Here is a 14,842-nt window from a genome sequence, read left to right on the forward strand (position 1 = left end):
TTATCATACCGTTTATGATTTTTCAAACAAGGGGACAAAAGATTCCATATCGATTATGAATCACAAGAAATTAAAAAATCTGTTTCCTTGTCGTCGGTGTTAATTTTCAGGAATGAAATGATATCCACGAGGAAACAATTCATTGAATCGAAAGGAAATAATGTGTTTCAAAGCCTCCAAGTGACAAAGATAGTATGAACACGTTCATGAATCATGGCCAACCAGAAATAAGTCAGTACTAGAGATAAATAAACAAATTTTTACGTCCACTCCAACATTATCTTTGCTTGAAAATGTATTATAATTTGTAAAATATGACAATTATAATTTTTTTTTTCTATATTTAACAAGAAAGATTGGTGGTTGTGACTGACCGGTGCAACCAGACATTAGTAAAAAAATTTATTATTTTATTTATACAATTCATTTTTATAAGAAAATCATTAAAATTGAATAAAAGATGAAATTATAAATAAACAGTTAATATGATAATTCTAAAATAACTTGAAATATTAAAATAATATTAATTCTAACTCATAGTAAATAATTTACATTAAGAATTTCTACATGAAATTTATAATAATTTAATTCAATAAAATTAATCATGTGCTGAGAAAAAAAAAAAAAAAAAGTCATTGACAATAACAAAGAGTAGTGGGCTAGAAATTTGGGACTCCCATTATCCAAATATGTACTAAGCTCTGAACTTTATTTGAAGGCCAACCGAGCCCAGACTCAGGTTTTCAGCCTTTTCCAAGTAAACCCAACGGCTTATTTGTCCATGGCTAATTCTGGGTTTAGCAGAAACCAAAACTTTGACTGCAATGAGAGAATTTTATTTTTTGGATAAAGAACTTGTTAAAAAAGAGAGTCACTCAGAGGATTGATGCTAAGTTCTAATAAAGCAATAATCTTTTTTTATTCGTAAGAAAGAAGATGCCCATTTCACAAAAACGACAAACCAAAAATCCCCATTTTATTCTAAATAAAAAGAAAAATTTACCTTTTTGCGTGTTCTCTTGCTCTACGTACACGTGTTTTCTAGTGCTATAGAATAGAATAAAATGAAAGTGTAGGATTTTTCTAGATCTAGACATTACATGCTCCATTCAGAAAGTAGAATAATGCAATGCAGGAGTTTTTGTACAACCATGTACATTTGTAAGTATAATTAATTATAGTCAGAAAAAGAAAAAGGAGGAGATAATAAAGATAAAGACCTTTCTCAAATATCGCCAAGGGTATATCAACTGCAATCCTAGACAAGTCAAAGACCGTCTTTGTTGACCAAGACAACAGTAGCTGCTACCCAAACCCAAACCTCTTTCCTTTGAAGTTTGAACACCCCAGCAAGAACATGCCGTTCAAATTCCAGACACAAGGGTATTATTAAAACGCTGACGCAATCGTCCTCATTACAAACTTGACTCAAGTCAACTAAGTCTATCCATAAAGAGATGACTAAGGGCCAAAATAAGGGAGGAAAACTAAATGGCCTAAATAATCTTACAAAAGCTGGGCTACTCCATGCTCTCTGCTTCCCCACACACACAATTTTTCCTTAAAAAAAAAAAAAAATGGCTGATACATCTGCAAGCACCTCCTTTAAATGCACAATATTAAATAAATATTGATGATAATAAGGCCGCCAATCCAATAACATTAACTAAGAAAGAAATCAAGGCACAACCTAGGGGAAACCGAGTCGTTCTCCTTGGCTAAGTGATGGACCGAAGGATCACCGGGAACATCATGCTTTGGAGGATCAAGTCGCCTGTACGGAACCAGTTCCTCAGGCGACGGGGTGATCCGAGTGTCGGCGCTCGTTTCCTTCAAGGAAACAGGGGAAGTTGCAGGGGCCTGTAAAATACAACATCAATTAGTAAATAAAAACATTGTTGCATTATAGAAATCAAAAAATATATATATAAATATGTTTGTAATAATATATAATAGCTAAAAATAAATTAATAGTAAGAGGGTGGTTAATGGTTGGAAAACGCACGCGATTAGGATTATCCGGGCGGGGAATGTAGAGTCTTCTTCGAGGTTCGTTGCCATTCCAATCCGGCGTCGTTTCAAGAAGCGTTTTGAGAGAGATCACTTGCTGAATTGCTTGCGATTTGTTCCACGACGGCCGTCTCATACCTGCAGCAACACACCATTCACTCACTGTATTTTCACATATTCAAATACCAATAAATACACGCATATATACATAGAGAGACCTTTCTCTTTGAGGTATCGTCGGCAATCTTCGCGAGTGAGCTGAGAAATGTCGTCTTCAGTGAGTTGTTGGAGCGGTTTGTCGAGAGGAGGCCGGGAAATGGTCTCCGCCGGTTGCATGGTGTTGTATTCCGGCCAGTAATCGGGGATGCCAAGCTCGAGAAGCAAGGATGATTACTGAGATTTTTCACAGTTTCCACCAATTTTTGGCGATTTTGCGGTAAATAAGAGTGTACTTTTTGAGCGTTTTGTTAATGGGAGTGGGCGAGAGAGTGAGTGCGTAGAGGTTGAGTTGAGACTTGAGGGGCATTTTGGGACACTGCGGCTCTCGCCTTTGTATTTTTCTAAAGGCTTGTTCATTTATTTATTTATTACTTTGTTGGGGCTGCAACCCCAGGACGCCACGTAATTGCTTTGACCTTTATTACCAACAAAAAAAATGTTTAGACAAAGATTTAACCTTTCCAAACTACTTACAATTCACCTAGTTCCAAAAAAAAAAAAAAAAAATCTTGTTTTTTGATTAAATGATTTTTTTATAAGATATTAGTACTATTTAATTTCTTAATTCTGCACTAGAATTTTTACTTTTGCTTTTTCAAAATTGATTTATGATGAGCTTATGTTTTCTGAGTATTTTACTTTTAAAAGTAAGAGGCACAGGGTATATAATATGACTTTTTACTGTGTAATAAAACTAAAGTGAAAGCTTAGATTTAAGCCTTAACTTACACAGAAGCCTTTTCTCAGTTGTCAAAGCAATTGGCTATTCTATTTAAGGTGTCAAGTATTTGCATAGGTTTTATTTTCCTATAGTTAGAAAGAAAATTAAGTCATTCTAAAATAAGATGATTTTTCCTTTTTAAAAAAAATAAAAATATTTATGTTTTAGACATTAACAAACGTAGATATATATTTACTAGTTTAATAATCAATTTTATAGAATTTTAAATATTTTCATAGTCTTAAAATATTGAAAATAATAATTATTTAATTATTTTTTATGTTGCAATCAAACAAAACAAAAGAGTTGTTTATAAAAATTTTCCAGAAAAAATATTTTTCCATTAAAAATATTTTTTAAAGATTAGTTATTTTCCATAGCCATAAAAAAGTTTGCAATGCTTCTAAAACTCTAAAGCATAAAATATTTCTTATTAAAATGAGGGTATTTCTGACGATATATTTAGAAAAAAAAAAAGAACAAAGTCAAAACATTTTTTAAAAAGCTCCTAGATTTCATTCGTTTAGTTCATAGATGAGGTCAAAGACCTGATCTACACAAGTGTTTTCCAAAATCATTTCATAATCATGCTACCCAACAAACAACTTAAATTATTTTTGTTTTATTTTTGTTTTTGAAAAGAAGGATTTAATTACTTATTTATTCTTGCTAGGATATGGATAGATATCCTCTGATTTTCTTTTCTTTTTTTTTTTTTCAATTTCATATGAATCTTTTTTTATATAAATCATCTGTATCCGGATCATATTAACCAAAACTGTTTAATCCGACTTGGAGTTTAGTCACAGTTGAAGCTCTTCGTTAGGTGCATTTAGTGAAAATTAAATCCGAGAGCTCTTTCCACATGCGTTTAGTAGGATCAAACTCAGAGAGTTTTTTCCATATGTCCGGTCTGCGCTAAATAACCACGTATCCTAATTTTATGTGAATCTTTCTTTTATGGTGTGATTAATGTCCGAACAATTAATTCAAATTTCATATCTAATTTAATTGCATAAGAGCAGTTTGCATTTATTTATCAAAAGAATTATTCAAAAAAATTAATGCAATACGAAGAAAGAAATTTGATTCCAATAACGCATGACAAAAAATTCAGACAATCACAAGCTCATCTCTGCAAAGATAAAAATAAAAATTAACGAACCATCGAGTAGCTACGCTGTGGCACTTTCTTAAAGCTAGCCCACATAAGATCAACGTATAAAGGAAACTGTGCTATGGCGAAAAGGGTAACCGGCAAGCACGTTACTGCATAAATTGGAAACGCTGCATATTTCAATTCATCTCTAAGCACAAAGAAATGTCCTGCACAAAACGACACCAACATGGCCGCGATGGACACAAACAACGACGTTAAACCTAACAAAAGCTTGTTCGGTAAGCTTCTTCCGAAATCCTTCTCTTCGTATCGTGAAGTCAGTATTGCAAGAAACATGACGACTGATGTTACTGAGAAAGAAAGAGCCACCACAGATGAAATAGCGAAGGCGTTGAATGCAGGGTGTCTTTCCAGCGTTGGCGTGCCTTTTTTTTCATCGACTCCGCCTGGGACGGTGGCTGCTGTGGCGAAGGCAACCGTTGCTATTAATGCAGCCACAACAGAGCATGATTCGGAGGTGTTTATTAACCATTCGCCCCCGCTTTTCACAAGGTCCTTGTGTGTTTCAGTGAATATGGCTTTTGCGGTTTTGTTGTCCTTGTTGTGGCGGGTGAAGAAATGGGGTGGCATGGAGTGCCTAACAAACTGCAGTTTTTTCAACATCGATCATAAGCTATCTTAATTAGGAGAATGTTTGTGCAACGACATGTTATTATGTGATCTCTATCTATGATTAGGATTATTAGACATACCCAATACCACTTGATCTCCCATTGCATTTGTAAAGCAGCGCCTGGAATACGCCATGGCGTAGAGTCTCCAAGCATGGCAGCAAGGTGAAGAGCGCTATTTCCTTTATTATCTAACTTACGAAAGATAATGTCTCTCATTACTTTCCTCTTCAGCAAAAGTTCATAGACATGAGGTTGCCTATTTTCCACCGCTAATAACACTACATTCTTGTTTTCTGCGTCCTCGTCATGAATTGCTACAGGAAACTTTTCCAAAATTTTGTCTACCATTTCTTTGATGCCATTTTTTGCTGCTATTAATATGGGTGTCTCTTTCTCCGCTTTTTCAGAAGTCTTCGGCTTCTCTGCTGTCAAAATTATTACATTTTCCATGTCCATGTTTTTATCTCCCACAGGAAAATATTCTACGAGTTCAGACAACAACTTATCAACACCTTCCTTTTCTGGAAACAATATAGGCGTCTCTTTCTTTACCGTTAGGTCTTTTTGCTTGGTATTTACTATCAATGACACATTGCAGTTTTAACTAATTAGTTTATTAGATGATTCTAAGTTACATTAAACACTAATTTTAGACATAATAATAATAAGGAATAAATATCAATTTGATCCCTGGACTTATTTAGCAGGATAAAAAAAGATAGTATTTCACCTTTTGAGTCAATTTAGTCTCTAAAATTGTATAAAATGATTAAAAAGATTCGATTTCACTTTTTAGGTCAATTTAACCCCTTACTTATATAAAATGATTAAAAAAAAATCATATTTGGCATTTTGAGTCAATTTAACTCTAATTTATCATTGTACTTATAGTGTGAAAATCATTATAATTAAAAACAAATCATATTTGACGTTTTCAATCAATTTAACCTCTATTTCTTGGTTGTACTTACAATGTAAAAATCATTATATAGACATTTATTAAAACAATAGTTGGGATCGAGCTAATTGATTTATCAAAAAATTAATTAATTATAAAATGTAGGAAAATGATATATGAAGTATATTGTTTTTCTCTTTACCTTGATTGATGGATTTGAGTTTATAAATATATATTAATTTGAACATTTTAAAATTAAGATCTATTATTGGATTAATGCTTATGAAATCTATGCATTTTTTTTTTGTTGAATAAATTAAAGTTATAATGCATATTTAGAAATTTATTATACTATAAAAATGATTTTTTTATGAATTTTAAATTTATATTCATAAGTGTTGGAAAAGTTTGATATGGATATTTTTAGTGTAGGATAAAAATGGATAAAAAGTTAATCATGTTAAATCAGATCAATTGTTAACTTATAAAAATCAAAACAAGTTCAATGGTTAAATTGGATTGAAAAGTGAAATTGAATCTTTTTAATCATTTTATATAAATTCAAGGGTTAAATTGGTCCAAAAGGCGAAATTTGACCTTTTTTATCCCACTAAACAAGTTTAGAGACCAAATTGACCATTATTCCTAATAATAACAATAATAATTAATTAAAGAAATTAATACCTTCGTCTTTCCGAAGATCATCTTCTATGGTTTGGCTGATTTCGTTGATTTGTTCGTCCCAGTTCTCATCATCAGTACTATTTCCAGAATGGGGACTTTTACCGGAGAACGTGTATTCATACATTGTAGCGCGTTGGAGAAGTTCTTCCATGATTTGGACAGACCATGTATGCTTCTTTTTTTTATCCTCCAATTTTCTTATATCCGATGAACCTGATAATCAATTAATTAGTTAACCATGCATATTAATGTTTATATTGTTAAGAATTTAATATGCAAATGAAGGGAAGAAAAACAGACCAAATCCAAGTACGACTAACATTGCCTTGGACACAAATTTGAGGATGTCAAAGCACGTGTCGTAATTTGAAGGAACTAATTCATGGCTTCGGCTTCTGGTTGCTACTCCATTTTATAAACAAGATATCCGAATATCACTCTTTTAGAGTTATAATAATAACAATCATATGTTAAACAAGATTAATTAGGAAAAACAATAGGATTATTTTAATCTCACCTTGTTGGTTCTCTGCATCCCCTCGCGGGCTTTCTGTTGGAGATTTCTTCGTTTTTGAGAAAAGCTTCGTTCCTTCTAATGACAACTTCTTTGCTGAGATGACAAAAGTGGCTACCTTCGTCAGTTATACAGCATTAAAGACTTTATTAGCAGAATAATAACCTAATGTTGGTTCTTATTATTGCATAATTATATGCAGGTAGTTAGATCAGTACAAGTGAACTGCATCATCTGGAGTCGAATTTTATCTACAAGTGACACGTTTAAACTTGAGTCACTAATGAGAGGGCTTTATCTTACTTGGATACCACTTGGCCCGACCATAGAAATACGTCTATAATAATAGTTACATAAAGGTTAGTAAAAGGGAAATCATTTTATTTATACTTGCCAAATTCATATCCCTTCTTAATCAAAAGGAGGATATCCATGCACGCCTCGTAGTTTTCTGGATAAGTGGGCTTGCTATTGTTGTTGGACGCCGTCACTGAAAATGATTGATTACTTATCTCCTCCATCTTAAGCTCCTCAACAAATATACCTAATTTAAAATATAAGAGAAATGAAAAGAACTAATTTGCAAGAAATTAAAAACTCATTATTTAACATATATATATATATATATATATATATATATATATATATACACACACATACAGTGATATATCATCTTCTGGTAGGCTCCAAGATGGGTACCGCTTCTAAAGGCATTAGGTTTACTTGCTAGGAGATGAAGAGGTGTTATTCCTTTTTGGTTGTGAGTGTTAGCAAGTTCTTCGTACAAATAGATTATTTGAAACGCTAAATCTGTCAATTAGACGCAACAATCCAAATATCTGAGCATAATATATAATTGAGGATCAGTACATTTATATACAATTTTTGAAAATTAGAAAAGTTACCAAAAAATTCTCCGGCAATGGCAACGTGAAGAATGGTATCACCGTCACAGGTTCTCCTGTAATACGAACGACCTTGATCAACGCCACAGATACTATGAAGGCAAAAAAATGTTTCCTTTTTCCCATGAAGAGCAGCCCAGAATAATGGAGTCTCGCCTTCCCCATTTCGTTGACCAATCAACGACGGTTCTAAATTAGCAATGCAGCTACACATCCGAGCAGTCCCTCCTGCGGCGGCCAGATGTAGAGCTGTATTCTTTTGATCGTTAGCGATTTCCAGGGCTGCCTTTGCTTCATCAGGATGACTGCTCATAAGCTTTAACAACTCTTCCACGATATCTTCTTGACCGTCGCGGACTGCAAGATGTAACGACGTGTCGCCTGATCGGGTAATTTGTGCACTGTAAGATTTTGGATTAACTCTGTAGGATGCAACCACTTTGTTCCATTCACCTCTCATTGCTGATTTGAACAAGTTGGTCCTTAGATTATGCATCTCAGTATCGATGTTAGTTGTTCCCAAAGGAGAACCCATTTTTTCTGCTTCTTCTTCTTCTTCTGCAATGAGTAGGTTGATTAAAATGGGGGATGGGTATGCAATTATAAGTAGTTAAGGTGCTTGTGGGACCTTAAAAGACTTGGATTTCAAGTATTGTGAGTTCCAACTCGTGATCTTTGCTCTATAGAGGGCAATTTTCTGCACTAGAATTTTAGCTTTTGCTTTTGCAAAATTGATAGGAAAGAAGAAGGAGACAAGTGCAATTCACGAGTTTTGCTTTTAAAAGTAAAAGTCACAGACATACGACTTTTTACTGTTTCATAAAACTAAAGGGAAAGCATAAGCTTAATCTACACAGAGACTCAAAAATAATGGCTACCCTAGCTATACATATATGCATGCAAATGGTCACGCCTCTCTGTTACTTTCAAATAAACCTTTGAAATTAAAGTAGTATATATTCCAGATAATGTGAATGAAAAAGAAAAAGTTACAAAGACAAAGTAATATTCGATGTGCCATATGCATTATTTCCAGTCAGTCGGTAAATTTCTATTGCTGCTTCACTTTGTCTCAGAATTCTTAAGTTGTCCTATAAATTCCTTTTAATATAAATAAAAATGATAAATTCTTTAACTGACATATATATGGCTTAGCTTAACAACTGTCAGAGGAAAAAAAAAAACATATGTGGAGTTTGAACATTCTGTCAAACTTCAGTTTACATCAAGGTACCTGTCTATTTATTTCTTTTTAAGATATCGACAAATGTTATTTTCTTTTTTTACTCCAAGAGCGCCACAGTGATGCCACCTACACCGCTTCTCATTGGAGCCTTGGAACCGCTTCCGTTCGCAGTGCACAAATCATTGAAAAATTGTACGACAAAATCCGAAGTTAGATCATCATTTAACATGTCCAAGAGACCATACTCAGTAATAACAAAATGGCCTTTGGGAGGTTTGGATTTGGAGAAAAACTCCTTATGGTTCAGGTTGTCAGGAGCACACGCAGGCCAAAAAGGGATATGGGGATATTTTGGGTGATCTCCTAATCCAGTTCCAATTATGGTAACGGGAATCGATAAGTCAAACGTACCGTCTCTGAGAATTATAGGCTCACTACATTCTTTGCCGAGCCCTGCAACAGGATCTACTCCTAATAGTGCTGAAATATTCACTTCCTGCAGTGAGGTCTTGGCCTTTCCAAGTGCAAGTGCAAATGCTGTCTTTCCACCTCTACTGTGGCCTGCAAGAGCAAGTTTATTTTGTAAGTCTCCTTTGACCCTTCCAGGTAGTACAGACTGGAGCCCTGAGTACAACCATTTTGCGACTTGTGCTGCCCACTAGAGTTCTGTATCTCCATATACTGGTGTTTAGGTATGTCCAATTCCCAAGGAAAGATAATATGTAACCTCTCCGTGCAACCATATAGCTGAGAATTAGGATTTCATGACACCAAGGAAATTTTTAGGCAGAATAACGTCAAGTATATATATATGTATATATATATATATATATAGGGTACATGCAAATCTATATTACTGAAGTGTCAAACATGAACAATCTAGCAAGAACAAATGAATATAGAAAATGTTTTGGTTAGATTCACTAGGAACCTAGAAACGTTTACTGGCACATGGACACAGTACGGGTTCAGGATAGCAAGCAATACTGGCACATATCAAATATTCCAGAAATGGGCTTAAAAGTTAATTACATGAAATTCACTATACCAAACAAGTTCATGCACATATAGCTCTGGAAATGGAAAAGAAATACCTGAGGAGCGACGAGCATATATCCATGGGAAGCTATATGTTCAAAAAGTTGAGCGTAGTAAGAGTTTTGGAGGCAGGTGCCATGTAGAAACAGAATGACGGGATGAGTGCCATCCTCAACAATTAATAAGGGTTTAGGAGGCGAATCCTCGCCGAGCTGTGATTGATTCACATGAAACATCCTGTTGACAAGTTTCCTCTTTCGAAGACACTAAGTGTTTCTGTTGCCAAAGTGTGAGATGCAAACAGCATAACTAACAAAGTCACCAGCAGTTTTGCCATCTCTTTCTCTGCGTATGGGAGAGAAAGAGATTGCTCTACCTGCTTTTATAGTGCTGTTTCATTTGTCTCGGCATTCGTTTTTCCTCCCTACTTTTGGAATTTAGTGCAGAAGAATCAAAGAACTATACATATTGTTCACACTTCAAAGTTTTCATATTTTCTTTCACTGGATCGACATGCATTTCACAATGGAATTAGAATTGAACTTGGAACTATAAAATATCGTCAAGTAAATGGTCCCAACTGACAACTAATAAAATCCTGCCGTGTGAACAGTAGAAAATGGCACTGAAATTTGTCTATAAATATTTAATAGGTCGATGACAAATCTGTGGCAGGTATGAGTAAAGCCAATCAGCCTGCCAAAACTCCAAATCGAGCTAGGGGCCTACTTATTTATTTTGCCCTAGTCCCTAGCATATCATCTTCTGCTTTTTTTACATCCTTAAAAACTCTAACGGTTCAATTCTCAAGATAAAATTTGATTTTTCAAGCCTAGTGTGAATCTATACAATTTTTTACATTGACAAATGGTTATTGCATCAGAACATTGGAATTCACTGTCATAACATCATGATTAGATGTTAGGGCCTGAAGCTGGCACGAACTTAACATATATTTTTCTTTTTTGATCAGCAAATTTTTTTCTTTATAGCTTGAGCCACCCATGTAATGAATCAATAGTGAATTGCCATTTAGAAACCTATCACAATTTGTGCTAATTTTTGTTCTATATTTGCTAGTAAAAAGACTATAACACTCTCTAATATTCAAAAAAAAAAAAAAAAGAAACTATAATACTCTTATTTGCACCAAATAAGTTTATTGGATTGACTTGGTGTGTGGATGAACTATACATCGAATGTAGGTAAGTCTTTCTCGTGTAAAAACCTACTGATATTTTATAGTATTAATTTTTTCGTAATCTTAAAAAATTCAAATTATATTTAACCAAAACTCATTCATCACTTCAATATAATTTTTTCGTAATCTTTTCCTCGGTCTTTCAAGGAATTACACATAATCTTTGCTTTCTATTCCTCCAAACAATTCATTTGAACTTTCCAAATTTAAAGATCTTCGTTATTTAAGACGGAAGAAGAAGCTATATACAGTAACTAACAAAAACTGATAACTAACTAGTAATTAGTTAAGAGAATAATAATTAGGAAATTCTAATAATTAAAGGGTTAATACCCAAGTTGATTTTTAATTAGATTGGTATTAAATTGATTTCAAACGTCCTGATTTGTGAATATATTGTTCAACAGAATAATAATGTGGGTGGACCAATTACCTGTTAGGAGACATTTGACTCCTCAAATTAGACTACATGCCTAGAACCTATTAGGCCCATTCTAGTACTTTTCAATGCTTAACCCAAAATAAGCCCAATCCACTACTTAGACAAGCCGTTGGCCCAAAAACCTTACCGAATTCAACAGCACTATTGAGAGACAGTTCTAACTTCGGTTTGTATTGTAGTAGATATCAGATCAGATCAGATCTGCTCATAGTTTTGGTATCCCTACCATTTATCTAAAAGAGTCCATTTATATAATTAAGCATATGAAATTTAATATAATTAAATATCAAATACTCAATTAACTAAAAAAATATAAATACTGACAATATTTAGAATATTTTAATGTATAACTTGACTATAAAACATCATTTAGGCTGTATTTTAACTACGATTGAGAAATTAACTATTAGATAATGAATTTAAGTTGTTAGAATAGAAATGAGTAACAAAAATAGATTAAAAAAAAAAGAAAGAATTAAAAATGCATAATAGACTTATAATAAGGTTTCATCATAATAGAATTATAATAGAGTTAACACGAGGCAATTAAGGGCCAATTCTTCAATTCTCACATCATTACTGGAAATTTATTATGATTCAGTGAATGATGTGTCTTATTTAATAGGCTTGTTATTACACTTGAGCATGGTTTTGGTGTTGCATCTTGAACTGGACAGGATCAAGCGTAACAGGAGCAACAGAAGGATCTTGCAAAATGGTCATATAATCTCCACTCTCTCCAAACAGATAAGCCTTCAAAAAAGCAACAAAAATGCCACCAACAGTTCTCCTCATCGGATCCCTACTGTCTTTACTGTTCTTGCACATTCCATTTGCCATAATCCCCAATATATCTGTTAGCCCATCATCTATCACATCCATGTGACCGTAATCTGTAGTTACAAAATGGCTAGCAGGATTTTTGCACTCACTGTAATACTCTACATGGTTCATTCCATTTGGAGCACAAGCAGGACAAACCAACCAGCAATTTGACTCGTTACCTAACCCAGAACCGATCACAGCCACTGGAACCGATAAATTAAAAGAGTTAGGTATGTAAGTGAGAACTTTTGGATCAACGACGATATTTTCAGTCCCTTCAACCGGGTCTAGACCTATTAATGCTGATATGGTTACAGTTAATGGTGTTTTAGCATATCCAAGGGCTAGAGCAAATGCCATCTTTCCACCTCTACTATGGCCTGCAATAGCAAGCTTGTTTATGTCTCCTGTAATATTTTCAGGTAGAACATTTTCTAAGCCTGAAATCAACCAGTTTGCCACTTCCGCTGCAAAGTTAAGCTCGTCCGGTCCGCTTATCGGTAATATTGGAATTAACCACCTTAAGCAAGAATATAACTGCAAGGAATTTGATATAATCCAACTTCAGTAATATTAAGCAAAATATATATAGACATGGAAAAATGGAGATATACCTGAGGAGCGACCACAATATATCCATGGGAAGCGATATGCTGGAGGATATCAGAGTAGAAATAGTTCTCAAGGCATGTGCCATGGAGAAATATAAGAATTGGGTAGGTGCCAGCTACAGTTGGTCTAGCAATTAATAAGGGTTTAGGAGGTGAAGATTGAACATTATCTAATACTGTGGACAACGTTCCTGGTTCAAAAACACTGATTGTTTCCTGGTCACGATAATTAAAAGGTTTATGATTAGCTTCCTTTAGTACTGGCTTAGTATCAGAAACAGAAGAAGTTAGAAGTATTGCAAACAGAGTTATGAGTAGTTTTGCCATGTTCATGATACAGTGTTACTTGTGAGAAAGTATAACCTAGATCTCCCCCTTCTTATAGAGTTGGAAAATGTTATTAATGCATACTTAATTTAGGATGTAATTTACAAACAGCCAATTCAATGATGAAATGCTTAAAGAAAATTACAGGAAAACTGCAAGTATTCTATATAATGAAGAAAAAACATAATTATTATTATTTTTATATAAAATTTTAAGGTTTGAGGATAAAGTCAATTGCAATAATTGTACTCGTGCTCCACATTTTTTTACATTGATGGCGTGATTCATTCTATTCACTTTAGGTGGAAAAAAGAATTCATTCAATTTCGATATTAAATGTAAATAATTCTTTTCCATTTATAAACTTTTAATCCTAAAAACTTTACAGAAGATGTGAAATATGAATTGTGAGACCACCAAATAAAAAAAAGATGAAAGAGTCATTTCAATCAACGTCCCAGAAACAATCTACTAATAATTTAGTGAATTATATATATATATATATATATATTCAAATTGAAATTGGCATTCAAGTAAAATCTTTTTAATAATACCAAGTAAAATAATAAAAATTTTAGTTTGATTTCTTCTAAAAAATTTCAAATCTCTAATTTTACTTCTAAAATTATCTTCAAAATTTAATAAAAATTTATTTCAAGTACTGTCTTTTATCTCTGGCAACTACTGTCTTTTTTATCACTTTCCCATCTCTTTTTTTCTTTTTCTTTTTCTTTGGAAGGAAACATTTTCCTTTTTACTTTAGCAGCTTTTGTAACTTATTATTTTGCAAAAAGTACAATATAATATCATCAAGATACATCGTTGCTAAAACACCGTCAAATTAATTTTACCTTTTTCAAATTTATACTATATATAAAAATGAAAATAAAAGGAAAATAATGAAATTTTTAATAGCATTCATAATGAAATTTAAAAATATCTCAAGTCAATTATTTTTTAAGTCAATCATGTGTAATCTGATAATCTTTTCATTTATGTGAGGAGTCTCGAGTTCGAATCAACGTGCAACGTGGAACGCATGTCACACAAAAAGAATAGTAATTTATAAATATCAATTTCCACGTTTTTTAGCACTGAATTATCATACCGTTTATGATTTTTCAAACAAGGGGACAAAAGATTCCATATCGATTATGAATCACAAGAAATTAAAAAATCTGTTTCCTTGTCGTCGGTGTTAATTTTCAGGAATGAAATGATATCCACGAGGAAACAATTCATTGAATCGAAAGGAAATAATGTGTTTCAAAGCCTCCAAGTGACAAAGATAGTATGAACACGTTCATGAATCATGGCCAACCAGAAATAAGTCAGTACTAGAGATAAATAAACAAATTTTTACGTCCACTCCAACATTATCTTTGCTTGAAAATGTATTATAATTTGTAAAATATGACAATTATAATTTTTTTTTTCTATATTTAACAAGAAAGATTGGTGGTTGTG

The 14,842-nt window shown here is 33.3% G+C and overlaps 3 protein-coding genes across 7 annotated transcripts; all 3 read right to left on the reverse strand.

Annotated features, from left to right (window-relative positions):
- Positions 1-955: 955 nt before the first annotated feature.
- On the reverse strand, positions 956-2,551 carry LOC105649941 (protein TIFY 4B). Its single transcript, XM_089720909.1, has 3 exons — positions 2,229-2,551; positions 2,006-2,148; positions 956-1,860 (listed from the first exon to the last, which is right to left on the reverse strand). Exons 1-3 carry the CDS (start codon positions 2,344-2,346, stop codon positions 1,663-1,665), a joined length of 459 nt encoding a protein of 152 aa, XP_089577035.1. The 5' UTR covers positions 2,347-2,551; the 3' UTR covers positions 956-1,662.
- Positions 2,552-4,011: 1,460 nt separating this feature from the next.
- Positions 4,012-10,423, reverse strand: LOC105649940 (uncharacterized). 5 transcript variants are annotated; one of them, XM_089721648.1, is made up of 11 exons: positions 10,026-10,423; positions 9,567-9,678; positions 9,343-9,492; positions 7,746-8,303; positions 7,501-7,650; positions 7,235-7,384; positions 6,844-6,936; positions 6,627-6,728; positions 6,327-6,539; positions 4,823-5,226; positions 4,012-4,715 (listed from the first exon to the last, which is right to left on the reverse strand). In XM_089721648.1, the coding sequence occupies exons 1-11, from the start codon at positions 10,203-10,205 to the stop codon at positions 4,107-4,109; spliced, it is 2,721 nt and encodes a 906-aa protein (XP_089577774.1). In that variant the 5' UTR covers positions 10,206-10,423; the 3' UTR covers positions 4,012-4,106. The 5 variants fall into 5 exon arrangements, with proteins under 5 accessions (XP_089577774.1, XP_089577773.1, XP_089577772.1 ...); XM_089721647.1 differs by having other exon boundaries at positions 4,823-5,322; positions 7,746-8,300; positions 10,026-10,416; XM_089721646.1 differs by having other exon boundaries at positions 4,823-5,322; positions 10,026-10,416.
- Positions 10,424-12,106: 1,683 nt separating this feature from the next.
- LOC105649943 (chlorophyllase-1) lies at positions 12,107-13,447 on the reverse strand. The gene is made up of 2 exons (XM_037639595.2): positions 13,052-13,447; positions 12,107-12,974 (listed from the first exon to the last, which is right to left on the reverse strand). Exons 1-2 carry the CDS (start codon positions 13,379-13,381, stop codon positions 12,246-12,248), a joined length of 1,059 nt encoding a protein of 352 aa, XP_037495523.2. The 5' UTR covers positions 13,382-13,447; the 3' UTR covers positions 12,107-12,245.
- Between the last annotated feature and the right edge of the window lie 1,395 nt (positions 13,448-14,842).

This window comes from Jatropha curcas, chromosome 5 (genome assembly GCF_041381405.1).
Source record: "Jatropha curcas cultivar XTBG-Jc1 chromosome 5, XTBG_Jcur_1.0, whole genome shotgun sequence".
Lineage (NCBI taxonomy): Eukaryota > Viridiplantae > Streptophyta > Magnoliopsida > Malpighiales > Euphorbiaceae > Jatropha > Jatropha curcas.